The 13715-nt window shown below is 41.9% G+C and overlaps 1 protein-coding gene across 1 annotated transcript in view; it reads left to right on the plus strand.

Moving 5' to 3' along the window:
- Positions 1-478: 478 nt before the first annotated feature.
- Positions 479-13715, plus strand: part of LOC145351457 (exocyst complex component 1-like) — a 34219-nt gene continuing 20982 nt past the window's right edge. The window contains exons 1-2 of the mRNA XM_080201047.1: positions 479-602; positions 752-882. Of these exons, the coding sequence (XP_080057173.1) occupies positions 479-602; positions 752-882 (255 nt within the window). The remainder of the gene's footprint in view (positions 603-751; positions 883-13715) is intronic.

Raw genomic sequence — 13715 nt, forward strand, 5'->3', positions numbered from 1 at the left:
CTGCACCATCGACACCGTGCGCCTGCATTAAGTGCCTGAACATAAAAGAAAAGTACTTGATTGATTTGGGCTTGTTACAGTCCCTTGAGTATGTTGGCCATATCTGGAATCAGGTTAAGGTAATTCGCCATCCATCAGTCCATTTTCAGTTTGTGTCTCTACTCACACAGAGATCCCAGCACGATTTTGACAATTGATGTGTGATCTTAGGTTACTTACTACCCTTCTGACCAAAACGATTCACAGACTTATTACTTCACTGGGAAATAATGGATTGCTAATGGGTCCTATCATTTTGAATTGCAGTACATTTTGGTTCCCATTCTTTCTTTTCTCAGGCCAGAGCAGTTTTCTGTTTGGCTGTTGATCAGCCCACACTGATTACAAATTATTCAAATGGGAGAAAGTAGCCAAATAAACCTTTTGAACTGAAGCAAGAGGGGAGTGCCAACTCATTTCACGTGTAACAGGCCAGAACATGGCAAATCTACGGAAGGCAATGCTACAAGAGAACATTTTCACTCCAAAAGGGGAAAAGCTGGTGCATGTTCTGCTAACACAGTTATCTGAAGAAAATGAAGATTACTGCTTGTGCCTCACAGGTAGTCAATCAAATGGGGATAAAATTTACTTTTCTTTAATATAGTAAATTGTTTTGCTTGTGCACTAAGTTACAGTTCTCTTAAAACAATTTTTTTAAGGTTTTGATTTTCTAACATATCCTGCAATGCATCTTTTTTTCCAAAATTAGTTACTAAGGATGAAGAGGTGCAGATCACTTTTTTGAAAATCTTACCTAGTGGGATTAAAGAGAAATACATGATCCAGGAGGTCTGGCTTCTGGAAGATTTAACAATGGTGGATGGAAGAGACGCAACGGCAGTAAGAATTACAATTCTCATCTTTCCTATCTTGTTACTACCTGGGTCTGGTGTACCGTTCACATAAATTAGAAATGAAGGCATGCATGCAATATAACAAATTGACATAAATAACCGTTACTAACGTTCCTTTTCAAATATGACATATTTCGCAGAATGTTGCTTGCTTTCAGTATGTAGCTCGATTGCAGTGATTTTAAGTACGCCTCATACACATTTTTCACAGGGAAGTTAATTTATAGCAGGCTGGTGCTAAATGAAGATTTAAATGCAACAATAAATCTATGGTTGGAATGTATGTGTAGAATATACTTCAATGGTGAAAAATTGAACCCTTGGAGAAACCTGTACCATGAAGCGGACAAAAATAATTGTGAAAGTGTTGGAATTTTGGTGTATGGTCTTTGGTATTCTGAGGTTGCATACAGATGTTAGGAAGATGGAAAGTTTGCTTGAGCTGTCAAGGAGCTCCGTACGGTAATTGGAATGGGCAATTCACTGATAACATTTAGTTAACAATATATTGTCAATTTAAATGTATGGAGAAATTTCAGTATCATTAATTTGTGCAGACTGATGAAGTAATTCATAGCAAAGGTTCATGTTGCTAAGGGAATATTGCTCCTAAATAGAATTACAGCTGTCACCAGGGAAAACATTAGTTATAATGAGGAGTTTATTGTAATAGATTTGCAATATGAGTCCACTTTTCCTTCTTATTAAGATTGCATCTCTTTCAGAGAGTCATACAGAGAAACCGAGCACTTGTAGAATAGTTATTGAAATAAAGGGTTAAATTCTTATCCACCAAGTTACCCAAATTTTAAAACGCATGTGACAATATTTCCAAAGTCACTCTAAAAATGAAATACTCAGAAACATCAATGCTATCTAGTCATTTTGATTTATTAATTAAGTCCTGCACTCTCATCTGAATTGAAATAATAAATGGTATAAAATGTTAAAAACTTCAAAGGTGTACTAATAAGGCAGGGAGGCAATGGCATAATGGTCAGAATCATAGAATCCCTACAGTACAGAAGGAGGCCTTCAGCCCATCAAATCTGTACCAACAATCCCACCCAGGTCCTATCCCCATAACCCCACATATTTACCCTAATGATTCCCCTGACACTAGAGTCAATTTAGCATGGCCAATTCACATAACCCGTGCACCTTTGGACGGTGGGAGAAAACCAGATCACCCGGAGGAAACCCACACAGACATGGGAAGAACATGCAAACTCCACACAGACAGTGATCCGAGGCCAGAATTGAACCTGGGACCCTGGCACTGTGAGGCAGCAGTGCTAACCACTGTGCCACCACACTGCCCCATTGGTATTGTCACTGGACTAATAATCCAGCAACCCAATTATGTAATCTTGAACCCAATTCTAGATCTAGGGACCTGGGTTCAGATCATGGCAGATGGTAAAAATTTGAATCCAATAAAAATCTGGAATTAAAAATCTAATGACCTTGGAAACAATTGCTATAAAAACCCATCTGGTTCATTAATGGCCTTTAGGGAAGGAAATTTGCTGTCCTTATCTGGTGCGGCCTACATGGTCACTCCAAATCCTGGAAATTATTTGTTTTAAATTAGAGTGCTAATGTAGTCATTAAATATTTTAATATTTTATATTAGTTAGCAGTTATTTTGTGCCAAGTGACTAGTAATTCACCAGGAGATACTTTATTCAGGAAACAGACTCTGGATTACTGAGATAAAATATATTTATTATTTTCATTCCATAAAGATCTATGGCTTTTTGGAGTCAGGTATCATTATTGTTAGTAATTGGTGGAAATTCAAAGGTTGCGTACGCTCAGGCTTTTCAATTACTGTGATTGGAAGTGTTCATGTAGCAAAGATACTTGAACAGGAATGGTCCTTTGCGCTGCTGTTCTCCATTTAAAGAAAGCTGCAAATTTTTAACCAATAAGATGTATCCAGATATCTAGTCTGGGCGATATTAGGAACTTGTTGAGAACAAGTGCTTTAAACATTCTAAATGTGGTAATGTTTTTGAGTATTTTCTTTCATTAAATTAGCAATTTGGGAATAAATTATTCACAGAACTCCCTCTTGCAGAGAAAACTGTGGTGGACCACTTTGAACATTAAAACTTAAAACACCTTTTGCCGCACACATCATTGGGTGTAAGATGCTCGATTACCTTAGGCTACAAAAGTTATATTATATAATCCTCTTTCTTCTTTCTGTCGTTGGTAATGAGATTATTTTCTGTTGGACCAGAAAACTGCATTGGGTCTTTTTTACTTAAATTCCCTGCCTGACTCTCAATCTAACTGATGTGTGGTGGGGATCCTGGCAAACAAGAAAATGCACATTGTGATATTTCAAAAATTCTGTGCCTTCCTCCCCATTCTTCGTTCCGTCATCCAAACAACCTCCTGGGGTCAAAATCAAATTATATTATTTTGGTACGATGTTTTACGTTTACAACATGACAGAAAGATTTTTTGCTTAATTTCAAAAGGCAACAAAATTGTCTCAATCACAGCATCAATGAATGCAAAATACATTCTAGTTTTCAGGAAAAATAACATGAAATTGAATTTGAAAGTATCTGGTGCAGGTAAAGAAATTCAGGAGGGAAAACTTGGATTCATTCATGGGCCTTTCCTCTACCACTCCTTTAGGAACAAAAAAAAGAGCTTTACATCATTAAATGTGCCACAGGAGATGAAAGTTCGGCTATTTTTGAAAGAGAAACTTCCACCACTCAGTGCAGTCGCGAGAACCAGTCTCAGTAGCATGCTGAGGTCTTTAGAGAAATGAACCTTTACAGTCTGTGTGATGAAAGACTTCAAAAGCATCAGATGTGCAATGCTGAAATTCAAAGACTGATTTGTACATATATATTAGGTTAGGCTTAGGCAATCCCACTGAAACTTCAGGGTGCTAGCATTGATTAAACTCACTCATGTCATTCTCCAAAAGTAAAATCTCCTGGCTGCTTTATCTATGACCTGTTCAGGACACAAGTTCAAAGAAGCTCTTCTCCAGTATGGGGTCAAAGGGTCTCCCATCTAGCCCACAGCTTAGATTGACAAAGATCTGCTATCTTAACATCTGTGTCTTTGAGCATCAAACTTTCTGATGTACGAATGTAACATCAGTTGTGTTCATTTCTTCCCAAAACTGGCCAGAGGAGTAGACAACTTCATTGGTCTTGCAGACAAGTCTCACAACACCAGGTTAAAGTCCAACAGGTTTATTTGGTAGCACTAGTTTTCGGAGCTCCAAGCTCCTTCCTCAGGTGAATGAGGACTTGTGTTCACAAATAGGGCATATAAAGACACAAAATTAATTTACAAAATAATGGTTGGAATGCGAGTCTTTACAGGTAGTCAAGTCTTAAAGGTACAGACAACGTGAGTGGCGAGAGGGTTAAGCACAAGTTAAAGAGATGTGTATTGTCTCCAGCCAGGACAGTTAGTGAGATTTTGCAAGCCCAGGCAAGTTGTGGGGGTTTCAGATAGTGTGACATGAACCCAAGAGCTCGGTTGAGGCCTTCCTCGTGTGCGGAACTTGGCTATCAGTTTCTGCTCAGCGATTCTGCATTGTTGTGTTTCGTGAAGGCAGCCTTGGACAACGCTTACCCGAAGATCAGAGGCTGAATGCCCGTGACTGTTGAAGCATTCCCCGACTGTAAGGGAATGCTTCTGCCTGGTGATTATCAAGCAGTGTTCATTCATTCGTTGTCGTAGCATTTGCATGGTCTCCCCAATGTACCATGCCTCAGGACATCCTTTCCTGCAGCGTATCAGGTAGATAATGTTGTCCGAGTCACAAGACTATGCACTGTGTACCCGGTGGATGGTGTTCTCACGTGAGATGATGACACCCGTGTCGATGCTACCTTTAAGGCTAGATTACCTGTAAAGACTCACACTCTAACCATTATCTTGTAAATTAATTTTGTGCCTTTATATGCCCTGTTTGTGATCATAAATCCTCACTCACCTGAGGAAAGAGCTTGGGACTCCGAAAGCTAGTGCTGCCAAATAAACCTGTTGGACTTTAACCTGGCGTTGTGAGACTTCTTGCTGTGCTGATCCCAGTCCAACGCCGGCATCTCCACATCTTGCAGACAAGTGCAGGATTGGTGTTTTTTTTAATTCAATCACAGGATGTGGACATTGTGGGTAAGACCAATATTTCTTGTTCATCCCTCACTAATTAAGATGGGATTGGTGAGCAACCTTCTTGCTTTTCCCATAAAATTTGTAAAAGTACATGATAAAACAACACGACTGGGAAATTACAGGAAGTGCCATAAAATTCTTAAGTGCCTCAGTATAGTTCTAATACTCGTTGATAGCTGCCTTTTTAAATAAATAATTATTTATTTCTCAGAGTTAGAAAGCCAATGCACAGAGTGGACAGGGCACGCTGTTGTTCCATCTCCTTGCTTGCTTCAAAAACCAATTCAAATTCAAATTGAATCCAATTCAAGGTCACAAAAGAGAGACAAACTACATCCAAGCTGACAAGAACAGGCATTACACCTGATTTCAGGTTTGCTCCCTACACTTGATCTTACCATCTTAACACAACTGAGAGGCTTGCTAGGCTTTTCAGAGGCCAGTTAAGCATCAGCGATGTTGCTGGGAGTCTGGAGTGACATATATTTCAGAGCCATCAGGACAGCAGATTGTCTTCTGCAAAGGACATTAATAAATCAATTAGATAATTACAACAATCTGGCACTTTCATCATCAAGTTGGCTGACACTAAGGGCGGAAGGTTACCTTAGTGTCATATTGGGTGAGAAAGCTGGTGCCATTTGAATGAGCATGTCTGGGGTGAATCGAGCTGCGATCTTCCTGTATTTATTCATTTTTTGGGAGAGAGTCAAGTTTTGCACCAGTTATGAGAGGAGCAGGGCCTAAACACACCAGCAAGCCCAACTTCACAGAGAGCAGGCACAGTGTTTAATGGGCACCCCAATCTCAAAGTGAAATTGAAGCGCCTCCCTCCCTTCCCCCATTGACATCAGGATCCCCACCTCCCATTGGGCGCATGTTCCCAATATAGATTGCTGGCCTGATCTCCTTTCCACCCTGAACATAGACTGGGGGAAATGGGGTCCTCCCAGTGTGCCCCACTTCATGTCCTACTCCCTTCTAAACTTCATGCCTTGCCCACGTCCTGCTCATGCTCCCTCCAGTCCCTTTAGGCTGCACCCCCTCAGGCTCCACACCCATCAGTGCCTGCCCCCTTTGCACTAACCTCTGGCACCTTGGCAGAACTGACATGGCAGTGCCAATTGACATTGCCATGTGGATACTTTCAGGGTGCTATGAGGTAGTGCCATCTGGGAACTGCCAGGGTGGTGGGGCAGTGCCAGGTGGGGTCTATCAGGGTGCCAGGGGGCAGTGCCAGGTGAGTTCTGTCCAGCCATATTCCCAACCACCTGGGAGCTTCGATGGCCTCCAAACCCCCGGCATGGTCATCACCCATTTGTGGAGATCAGTAGTGATTTATGCAGTGTTCCTCCTGCACCTGAGGGTCGGAAAATTCTCAGAGCCGGTGGAATCTGACTTGAAACAGATAAAGCCCAGTGAAAGCAGGAATCAGATTACGTCCAGATGTGGAGTGGGAGAAACCCCAAGGGCACTCTCACTAGCGCTAAACGCACTAAACCCCTCCCCCACGATTCTCCAACCCCATTTGACCCAAGCACAATCTGTGCTTGGCCCAATGCAGTCAGAAAATTGCTCTCTATTTTTTTATTCCAGATTTTATTTCATCAACTGAACTTAAAAGCCCCAGCTGCATGATAGATTTTGAACTCTTGTCCTCTATCTGAATGTAACCATAATTTAAGTATATACACACATCTGTAGCTACCAAACTCTATTCCTTGATGAATAGCAAACTTTAATCAAATGTAGATTTAAAGTCACAAAAGAATAAATGATCTAAAACCTCTGAAGAGTGGTCTTGTTCCTGCAACGCAAGGAAGGTGTGATTTTTGTCCTCCTGGCAACTGATTTGAAGCTGAATCAGTAATTTGTCAGACAGGGAAAACCTAGATTGGAACAACACTGAGTTTCTTTCAGCTCAAATGGCTCACTATAAGTTTTGGATTTGGGATTTAAAGTTTACAGAGAGATTACAATACACATCCAAATTACAAATAATAAGGCAATTCTTTATTGGCAAAAAGAGTCATCTTTAAATTAACTTCCATATGTTACATTTTTTTTGTGAGGATTAGTTAAATCCCCCAATATCTGTGCCCAATTTGTTCCTGGGAAATGTTTCACTTAATCATCACAAGGGAAAGAAAACCTTTTATTGCTGGCAAGACAGAAAATATATTCAAAGATCTCACTGCTCTAGCTATAGCTAGTCAGGAAACATCATTGGGACAAATTATGCGAGATCGAGTTCTCTGAAACCAGAGATTTATTTTAGTGGGTTGAAATGTCTGCAATCTGTTTAGTATTAGAAGGGTGCAGAGTTGACCCCCATTGTCTCCATCCTTGGGTTTCAGAGAAGAAAATAGATGCTTCTTCACAGTGTCATGGACAGGAGGGGGGTCAATTTAAACGGCCCTGATTTCGCCACTCTCGACCTGTCTGTAATCAGGAAGGTTTTTTTTTTAATTCTGCTTTTCCATTTAATGAAACGGTAGCTTATTTTTCCCAACCCTTAAATTTGGAGTGTCCCAATCCTTTATTAATAACGTGCGCAGAAAACTTGAGATAAAATAAAAAGGGTTGGTTTATTTTTACATACACATGGAAGAGATGGGTGTTTGGCAACGTCCATCTCTTTTGCACTAACATGATAAATGGGGGATAGGGAAAAAGGAAGCAGATTCAGGGCAAAAACACAATAAATTACAAGTTGGGGTTTTACATGTGTCCAGCAGTCCAATGGTAATGGGTTATCGTTGATATTTGCCTACAAAGCCAGTGTCCACAATCAGAAATCAACTGGAACGTTCCTTCTGAAGGGAGATAGATTGATTGTAGAGTGATTTGTCTTTTCAGAGCAAGACTTCCACAATGCATTAATGTAGAGGCATAAGTTCCAAGGTTTTAGCAGTTGGCAGGTTTGATGAGGGTTCTGCTTCTTTCTGCTGCTACTGCCTTGATTTAAACAAGATGGCACAGGCTGTTGCCTGGAGTTCTGTTCATGTTGGAGGTCAACCAGTAACTGCTTGAGTTCAGCTCCACTAGAAAGTATTAGAGTATAGCTTGGGGGAGTCACATGATGTCCCTCCTCAATGCTGGACAAAGACGGTTGAAATCTTGAGGTATTTACTTGGAGTCAGGATTCCTTTTGGTTTTGGAGTTAAATAAATGAAGCCTTCTTGTTGAAATCATGATGTTATAAGAGTTAATATTTAGGCCTTATGAGAGATTAAGACTTGCGAAAGATTGCCTTTGTTCAAAATTGGCTAGAGTAGACCCATTATCTGCAGGGCCATTCTTACTTTGAAACTGCTGCATACCAGCATGTGACAAGCTGGAGACATCAGTAGCCCAAAAGTGGGTTGGGATGGAATAATGATTTGCCATATATCCCTACCTCTTTGTACCTTATCCCAACCCCATCCATCCCTTAATTCCTAGGAATGATGATGTAGAACATTTTATATGAACAGATATACTGAAGCCAGAGCCAAATGAAGCTGTTTTCTTCCCAGCATTTGTTTCAGTTGAATCCTGATCACCAGTTAGATCCATCAAGATAAATACGGAGTGGGGCCTGTGAATCTCTTGAGCCTAACATTCACAGAGCATGACATGTTCACAAACTTAAATGAATGATTTAGGACTAAACGGTTCTTTAGGCAGCACAAAAACAGCAGTTCTTCTGCCTTCAATGTCCTCCAACTCCTATGCTTTATAGCAAGTCCACAGGCCAGAGTTTTAGCTAAGTTTCCAAAGCAACCAGAAGTCCCATTCTAAGCATAGGCAGTCAGAACTAGTCAGCCATCGTCCCCTTTTCCAAGCAAGACCAGTGCGATAATTTTACCGTCTCACCTGCCCTAGGGTCGTAAGATCCGTCCAGGGCCAATGGAGAATAAATACCGTTCTGCGAGCCACGGCCGCTCTGATTCTGGGGTGGGTGTGGTGGTAAACTTCTAGCCCAGATCTAGATCAGCTATACGCATAACTAGAGGTAACAATGTTTAGCATTTTGACCTATTGAAATCTTACAATCATACTTCAGATCCATACCATATTTCGTAAATTACATCCTCTGTCAGTGTGGTTCAGTTGGTAGAATTCTCTGACTCACAAAGCTGTGAGTTCAAGTCTCCCTCTGGAGGCCTGAGTACATTGTTTAGGCTGGCATGCCAATGCATTACTGTAGGAGCGTTGCTCTGCTAAAAGTGGTACTTTTGGATGAGTTTTAAGTTTATTTATTTGTGTCAAAAGTTGATTTACAATAACACTGCAATGAAGTTACTGTGAAAATCCCCTAGATGCCACAACCTGGCACCTGTACTGGTACATTGAAAGAGAATTTAGCATGGCCAATGCACCTAACCAGCACATCCTTCAGAACACCCGGATGAAACCATGCAGACATAAGAACATAAGAACATAAGAAATAGGAGCAGGAGTAGGCCATCTAGCCCTTCGAGCCTGCCCCGCCATTCAATAAGATCATGGCTGATCTGTCGCGGCTCAGTTCCACCTTCCCGCCCTCTCCCCATAACCCTTAATCTCCTCTCTTATCAAAAACCCATCAACCCGCTTCTTAAAAATATTTAGCGAGGCAGCCTCCACCACTTCAACGGGCAGAGAATTCCAGAGATTCACCACCCTTTGAGTGAAGAAGTTCCTCCTCAACTCCGTTCTAAACCGCCCCCCCCCTTTATCTTGAGGCTGTGCCCCCTAGTCCTACTGTCTTTTTTGAGCGGGAAGAGTCTCTCCACCTCTATCCTATCCATCCCATTCATCATCTTATACGTCTCAATGAGATCTCCCCTCATTCTTCTAAACTCTAACGAGTACAAGCCTAGTTTATTCAGCCTCTCCTCATAGCTCAACCCCCTCAACTCCAGTATCAGCCTAGTAAACCTGCTCTGCACTCCCTCCAAGGCCAAAATATCTTTGCGCAGGTGCGGCGCCCAAAACTGCACACAGTACTCCAGCTGCGGCCTCACCAATGCCCTATACAGCTGCAGCAAGACCTCCCTACTTTTATATTCAATCCCCCTCGCTATGAAGGCCAGCATCCCATTCGCCTTCCTGACCACCTGCTGCACCTGCAAGCTGGGTTTTTGCGACTCATGCACAAGGACCCCGAGGTCCCTCTGCACCGTCGCCTGCTGCAGTTTTTCGCCCCGTAAGTAATAGTCCTTCCTACCATTCTTCCTACCAAAGTGGACCACCTCACACTTGCCAACATTAAATTCCATTTGCCAGTTCCTGGCCCATTCGCCCAGCCTATCTAGATCCTTCTGCAGACTCTCCACACCCTCCGCACAATTTGCCGTTCCCCCAATCTTGGTGTCATCAGCAAATTTCGACACCCTACACTTGGTTCCCTCCTCCAGATCATCTATATAAATGGTAAAAAGCTGAGGCCCCAGCACCGACCCCTGGGGCACTCCACTAGTCACCATCCGCCAATCCGAATAGCACCCGTTGACCCCCACTCTCTGCCTCCTATTTGACAACCAATCCTCTATCCACGCTAACACCCTACCCCCAACTCCATGTCCCTCGACCTTCTGCAATAACCTCTTGTGAGGTACCTTGTCAAACGCCTTCTGAAAATCTAGAAAGACCATATCCACCGGCTCTCCTCTATCCACTGCCCTAGACACATCCTCATAGAACTCCAGTAAATTTGTCAGACACGACTTCCCTTTAATGAAACCGTGCTGCGTCTGCTCTATCAAGCAATTCCCTTCAAGATGCCTTGCAATTTCCTCCTTAATGACAGATTCTAACATTTTACCTACCACAGACGTTAAACTAACCGGCCTATAATTCCCTGCCTTTTGCCTGGCACCCTTCTTAAACAACGGCGTAACATTAGCTGTTTTCCAATCATCCGGCACTTCCCCGGAATCCAGCGACGTCTGGAAAATAACCACCAAGGCATCCACTATCACCTCCGCCATTTCTTTCAGAACCCTCGGATGCATTCCATCCGGTCCTGGGGACTTGTCCACAATCAGCCCCCCCCAGTCTGTCGAGCACCGCCTCTCTAGTAACAGTAATTTCATTAAGACCCTCCAGTCCTACCACCTTTCCATCGCTAACACCTGGCAAATTATTGTACTTGGAGAGGTAATTAAAGAGAGCTAGCAATGACTTGTGAAATCCAGATCACGCTTGCCTGTTCTAATTAGATTTTTTGATGAAGCAACAGAGAAGGTTGACAAAAAGAAGGTAGTGGATGATGTACATTTGTCTTTTAGGAAAGCTTTTGACAACATGTGATATAAAAGGCTTATTAATAAAACTGAGGTGGAATGAAATAGGAGAATTTGACTAAAAATAGATTAAAGGACAGCAAACGCAGAGTCATGGTGAATGGTTATCTCAGTAAAAAGTCTGACAACACCAGGTTTTAGTCCAACCGATTTATTTGATAGTAAACTCACTAGCTTTCAAGGGATTTCCCTCTTCTTCAGGTGAATGGAGAGTTCTGGCCTCAGACAGAGCATATGAAGCACAGACAGTTTACAGATCAATAACAGGTTGGACTTTAACCTGGTGTTGTGAGACTTCTTACTCTGTTTATCCCAGTCCAATGCCGGCATCTCCACAAATGTGTGGGGCTACAGGGATAGTTCAGGGGAGAGGACCTGGGTAATACGCTCTGAGAGAGAATTGCTGCAGTCTCAATAGGCCAAATGGTCTCTTCTGCACTCTAGAGATTCTATGATTCTACGAATTATCTGTAATATGACATAAATAGACTAAAAGAATTGCCAGGCTGGTAGCCGATGAGATTTAATATAGAGAAGTGTCAGGTAATACATTTTGATAGCAGAGATTTACATTGGGGATATCCTTGTTTTGAATAAATCTAAAGAGTTTGCAGGAACATAAGGACTTGGAGTTGCATGTGCATTGATCATTGTGGCTGGCAGGACATATTATGAAAGCACTTAGCAAAGCATAAAGGGTTTTGGGCTTCCTTCATAAATACAAGACTTGAGTACAAAGCAAGAAATTATGCTAAACTTTTATAATGCCTTGGTTAGGCTCCCATTGGAATATTCCTCCAGTTCTTGTCACCACAATTTAGGAAGGATGTAAGGATCCTTGAGTGAATGCAGAATCTTTCAAATAATGGGCAATTTTAGTTACAAGAAAGGCTGGCATGTTTCTTCTTGGAGCAAAGGATTGAAGAGAAATTTGATAGAATTGTACAATATTATGACAGATTTGGGTCAGTATACAGGGGATCCTCTTCCCAAGGCTGATCATACAAGGACTAGGGAACTTGGGTTTAAATCTTTGGGCAGGTGATGCAGGAAAAATGTGAGGAAGAACATTTTAACACAGTAATGTTGCGTGGAACTTGCCGCCCATGAGGGTGTTGGAAGCAGAAACAATCAATGATTTCAAAAAAAAAATTGGATAAAGGAAATGGGTGGTATAGTGGCACAGTGGTTGGTTCTGCTGGCTCACAGCGCCAGGGACCTGGGTTTTATTCCTGGCTTGGGTCACTGTCTCTGCGTGAAGCTTGCACATTCTCAATGTGCTTGTGTGGATTTCCTTTGGGTGCTCCGGTTTCTTCCCAAATATATGTGGGTTAGGTGGATTGGCCATGCTAAATTGACCCTTGGTGTTAGGGGGACTAGCTAGGGTAAATGCATGGGGTTATGGGGATAGGGCCTGGGTGAAATTGTGGTTGGTGCAAACACAATGGGCTGAATGGCCTCCTTCTGCACTGTAAAATTCTATGACTCTATGAAATGATCCTACAGGATTCTGGTGATCGAGTGGGGAGAGTGGAATTTCTCGGCATGTACTCAATGGTCTGAATGACTGCCTCGTGTGCTATAGAGGGCTTTATGACTTGGGATCTGCTGGATGCAGAGCTTATTTATAGGATTAAATTCCTTACATTAAGTTGAAGTTTCCACAATGCAATTCAGAGTGCTGAACCCGCATGAAGTTTAAGAGAACATATACAGTGAATGTCACAAGGAGGCCTAATCATTTAAAGGAAATGGGTGGCATAGTGGCACAGTGGTTGGTTCTGCTGGCTCACAGCACCAGGGACCTGGGTTTTATTCCTGGCTTGGTCACTGTCTGTGTTCTTGCTTTATCTCTTAAAAGTTCATTGATTTACTCTATTAGATTTTGTTGGACCAAAGAACAGAGTGAAACTTCTTTCAACTTCCTGACAACTTCTTAAAGCTTTGCCATATCTCTTATCTCTAACTGCAGTCAAAGCTGCTGCTAACCTCTTGTGTTTGCAGCCACAAGTGCTCCTGTGGGAATACTCTAACTGCAGTATTTGGAAAAGAATGTACATGCTGTGCAATTATAAAAACATGGTTCCAATTTTGAACATGTCCAAAGATATTTGCTGATGCAGACTGGGATTCCTACTATGAAGTAAATATACACAAACCTGCTGATAGTCTTGCAAACTAATTTTAACAGGCCTGTGGCATGGTTACATTAATTCTTCTTTTCCAAACAAATGCAGGAGATCTCTAATACAAAAGCAAATTATCTCACGAGCTGGAAATCTGAAATAACAACGGAAAATACCAGAAATACTCAGTAGGTTAGGCAGCATCTGCAGCGATAGAAGCATAATCACAGAATCATAGAATAGAATTACAGGTGGAA

The sequence above is a fragment of the Carcharhinus amblyrhynchos genome, chromosome 13 (genome assembly GCF_965287045.1).
Source record: "Carcharhinus amblyrhynchos chromosome 13, sCarAmb.v2.hapA, whole genome shotgun sequence".
In the NCBI taxonomy this organism is placed as follows: domain Eukaryota; kingdom Metazoa; phylum Chordata; class Chondrichthyes; order Carcharhiniformes; family Carcharhinidae; genus Carcharhinus; species Carcharhinus amblyrhynchos.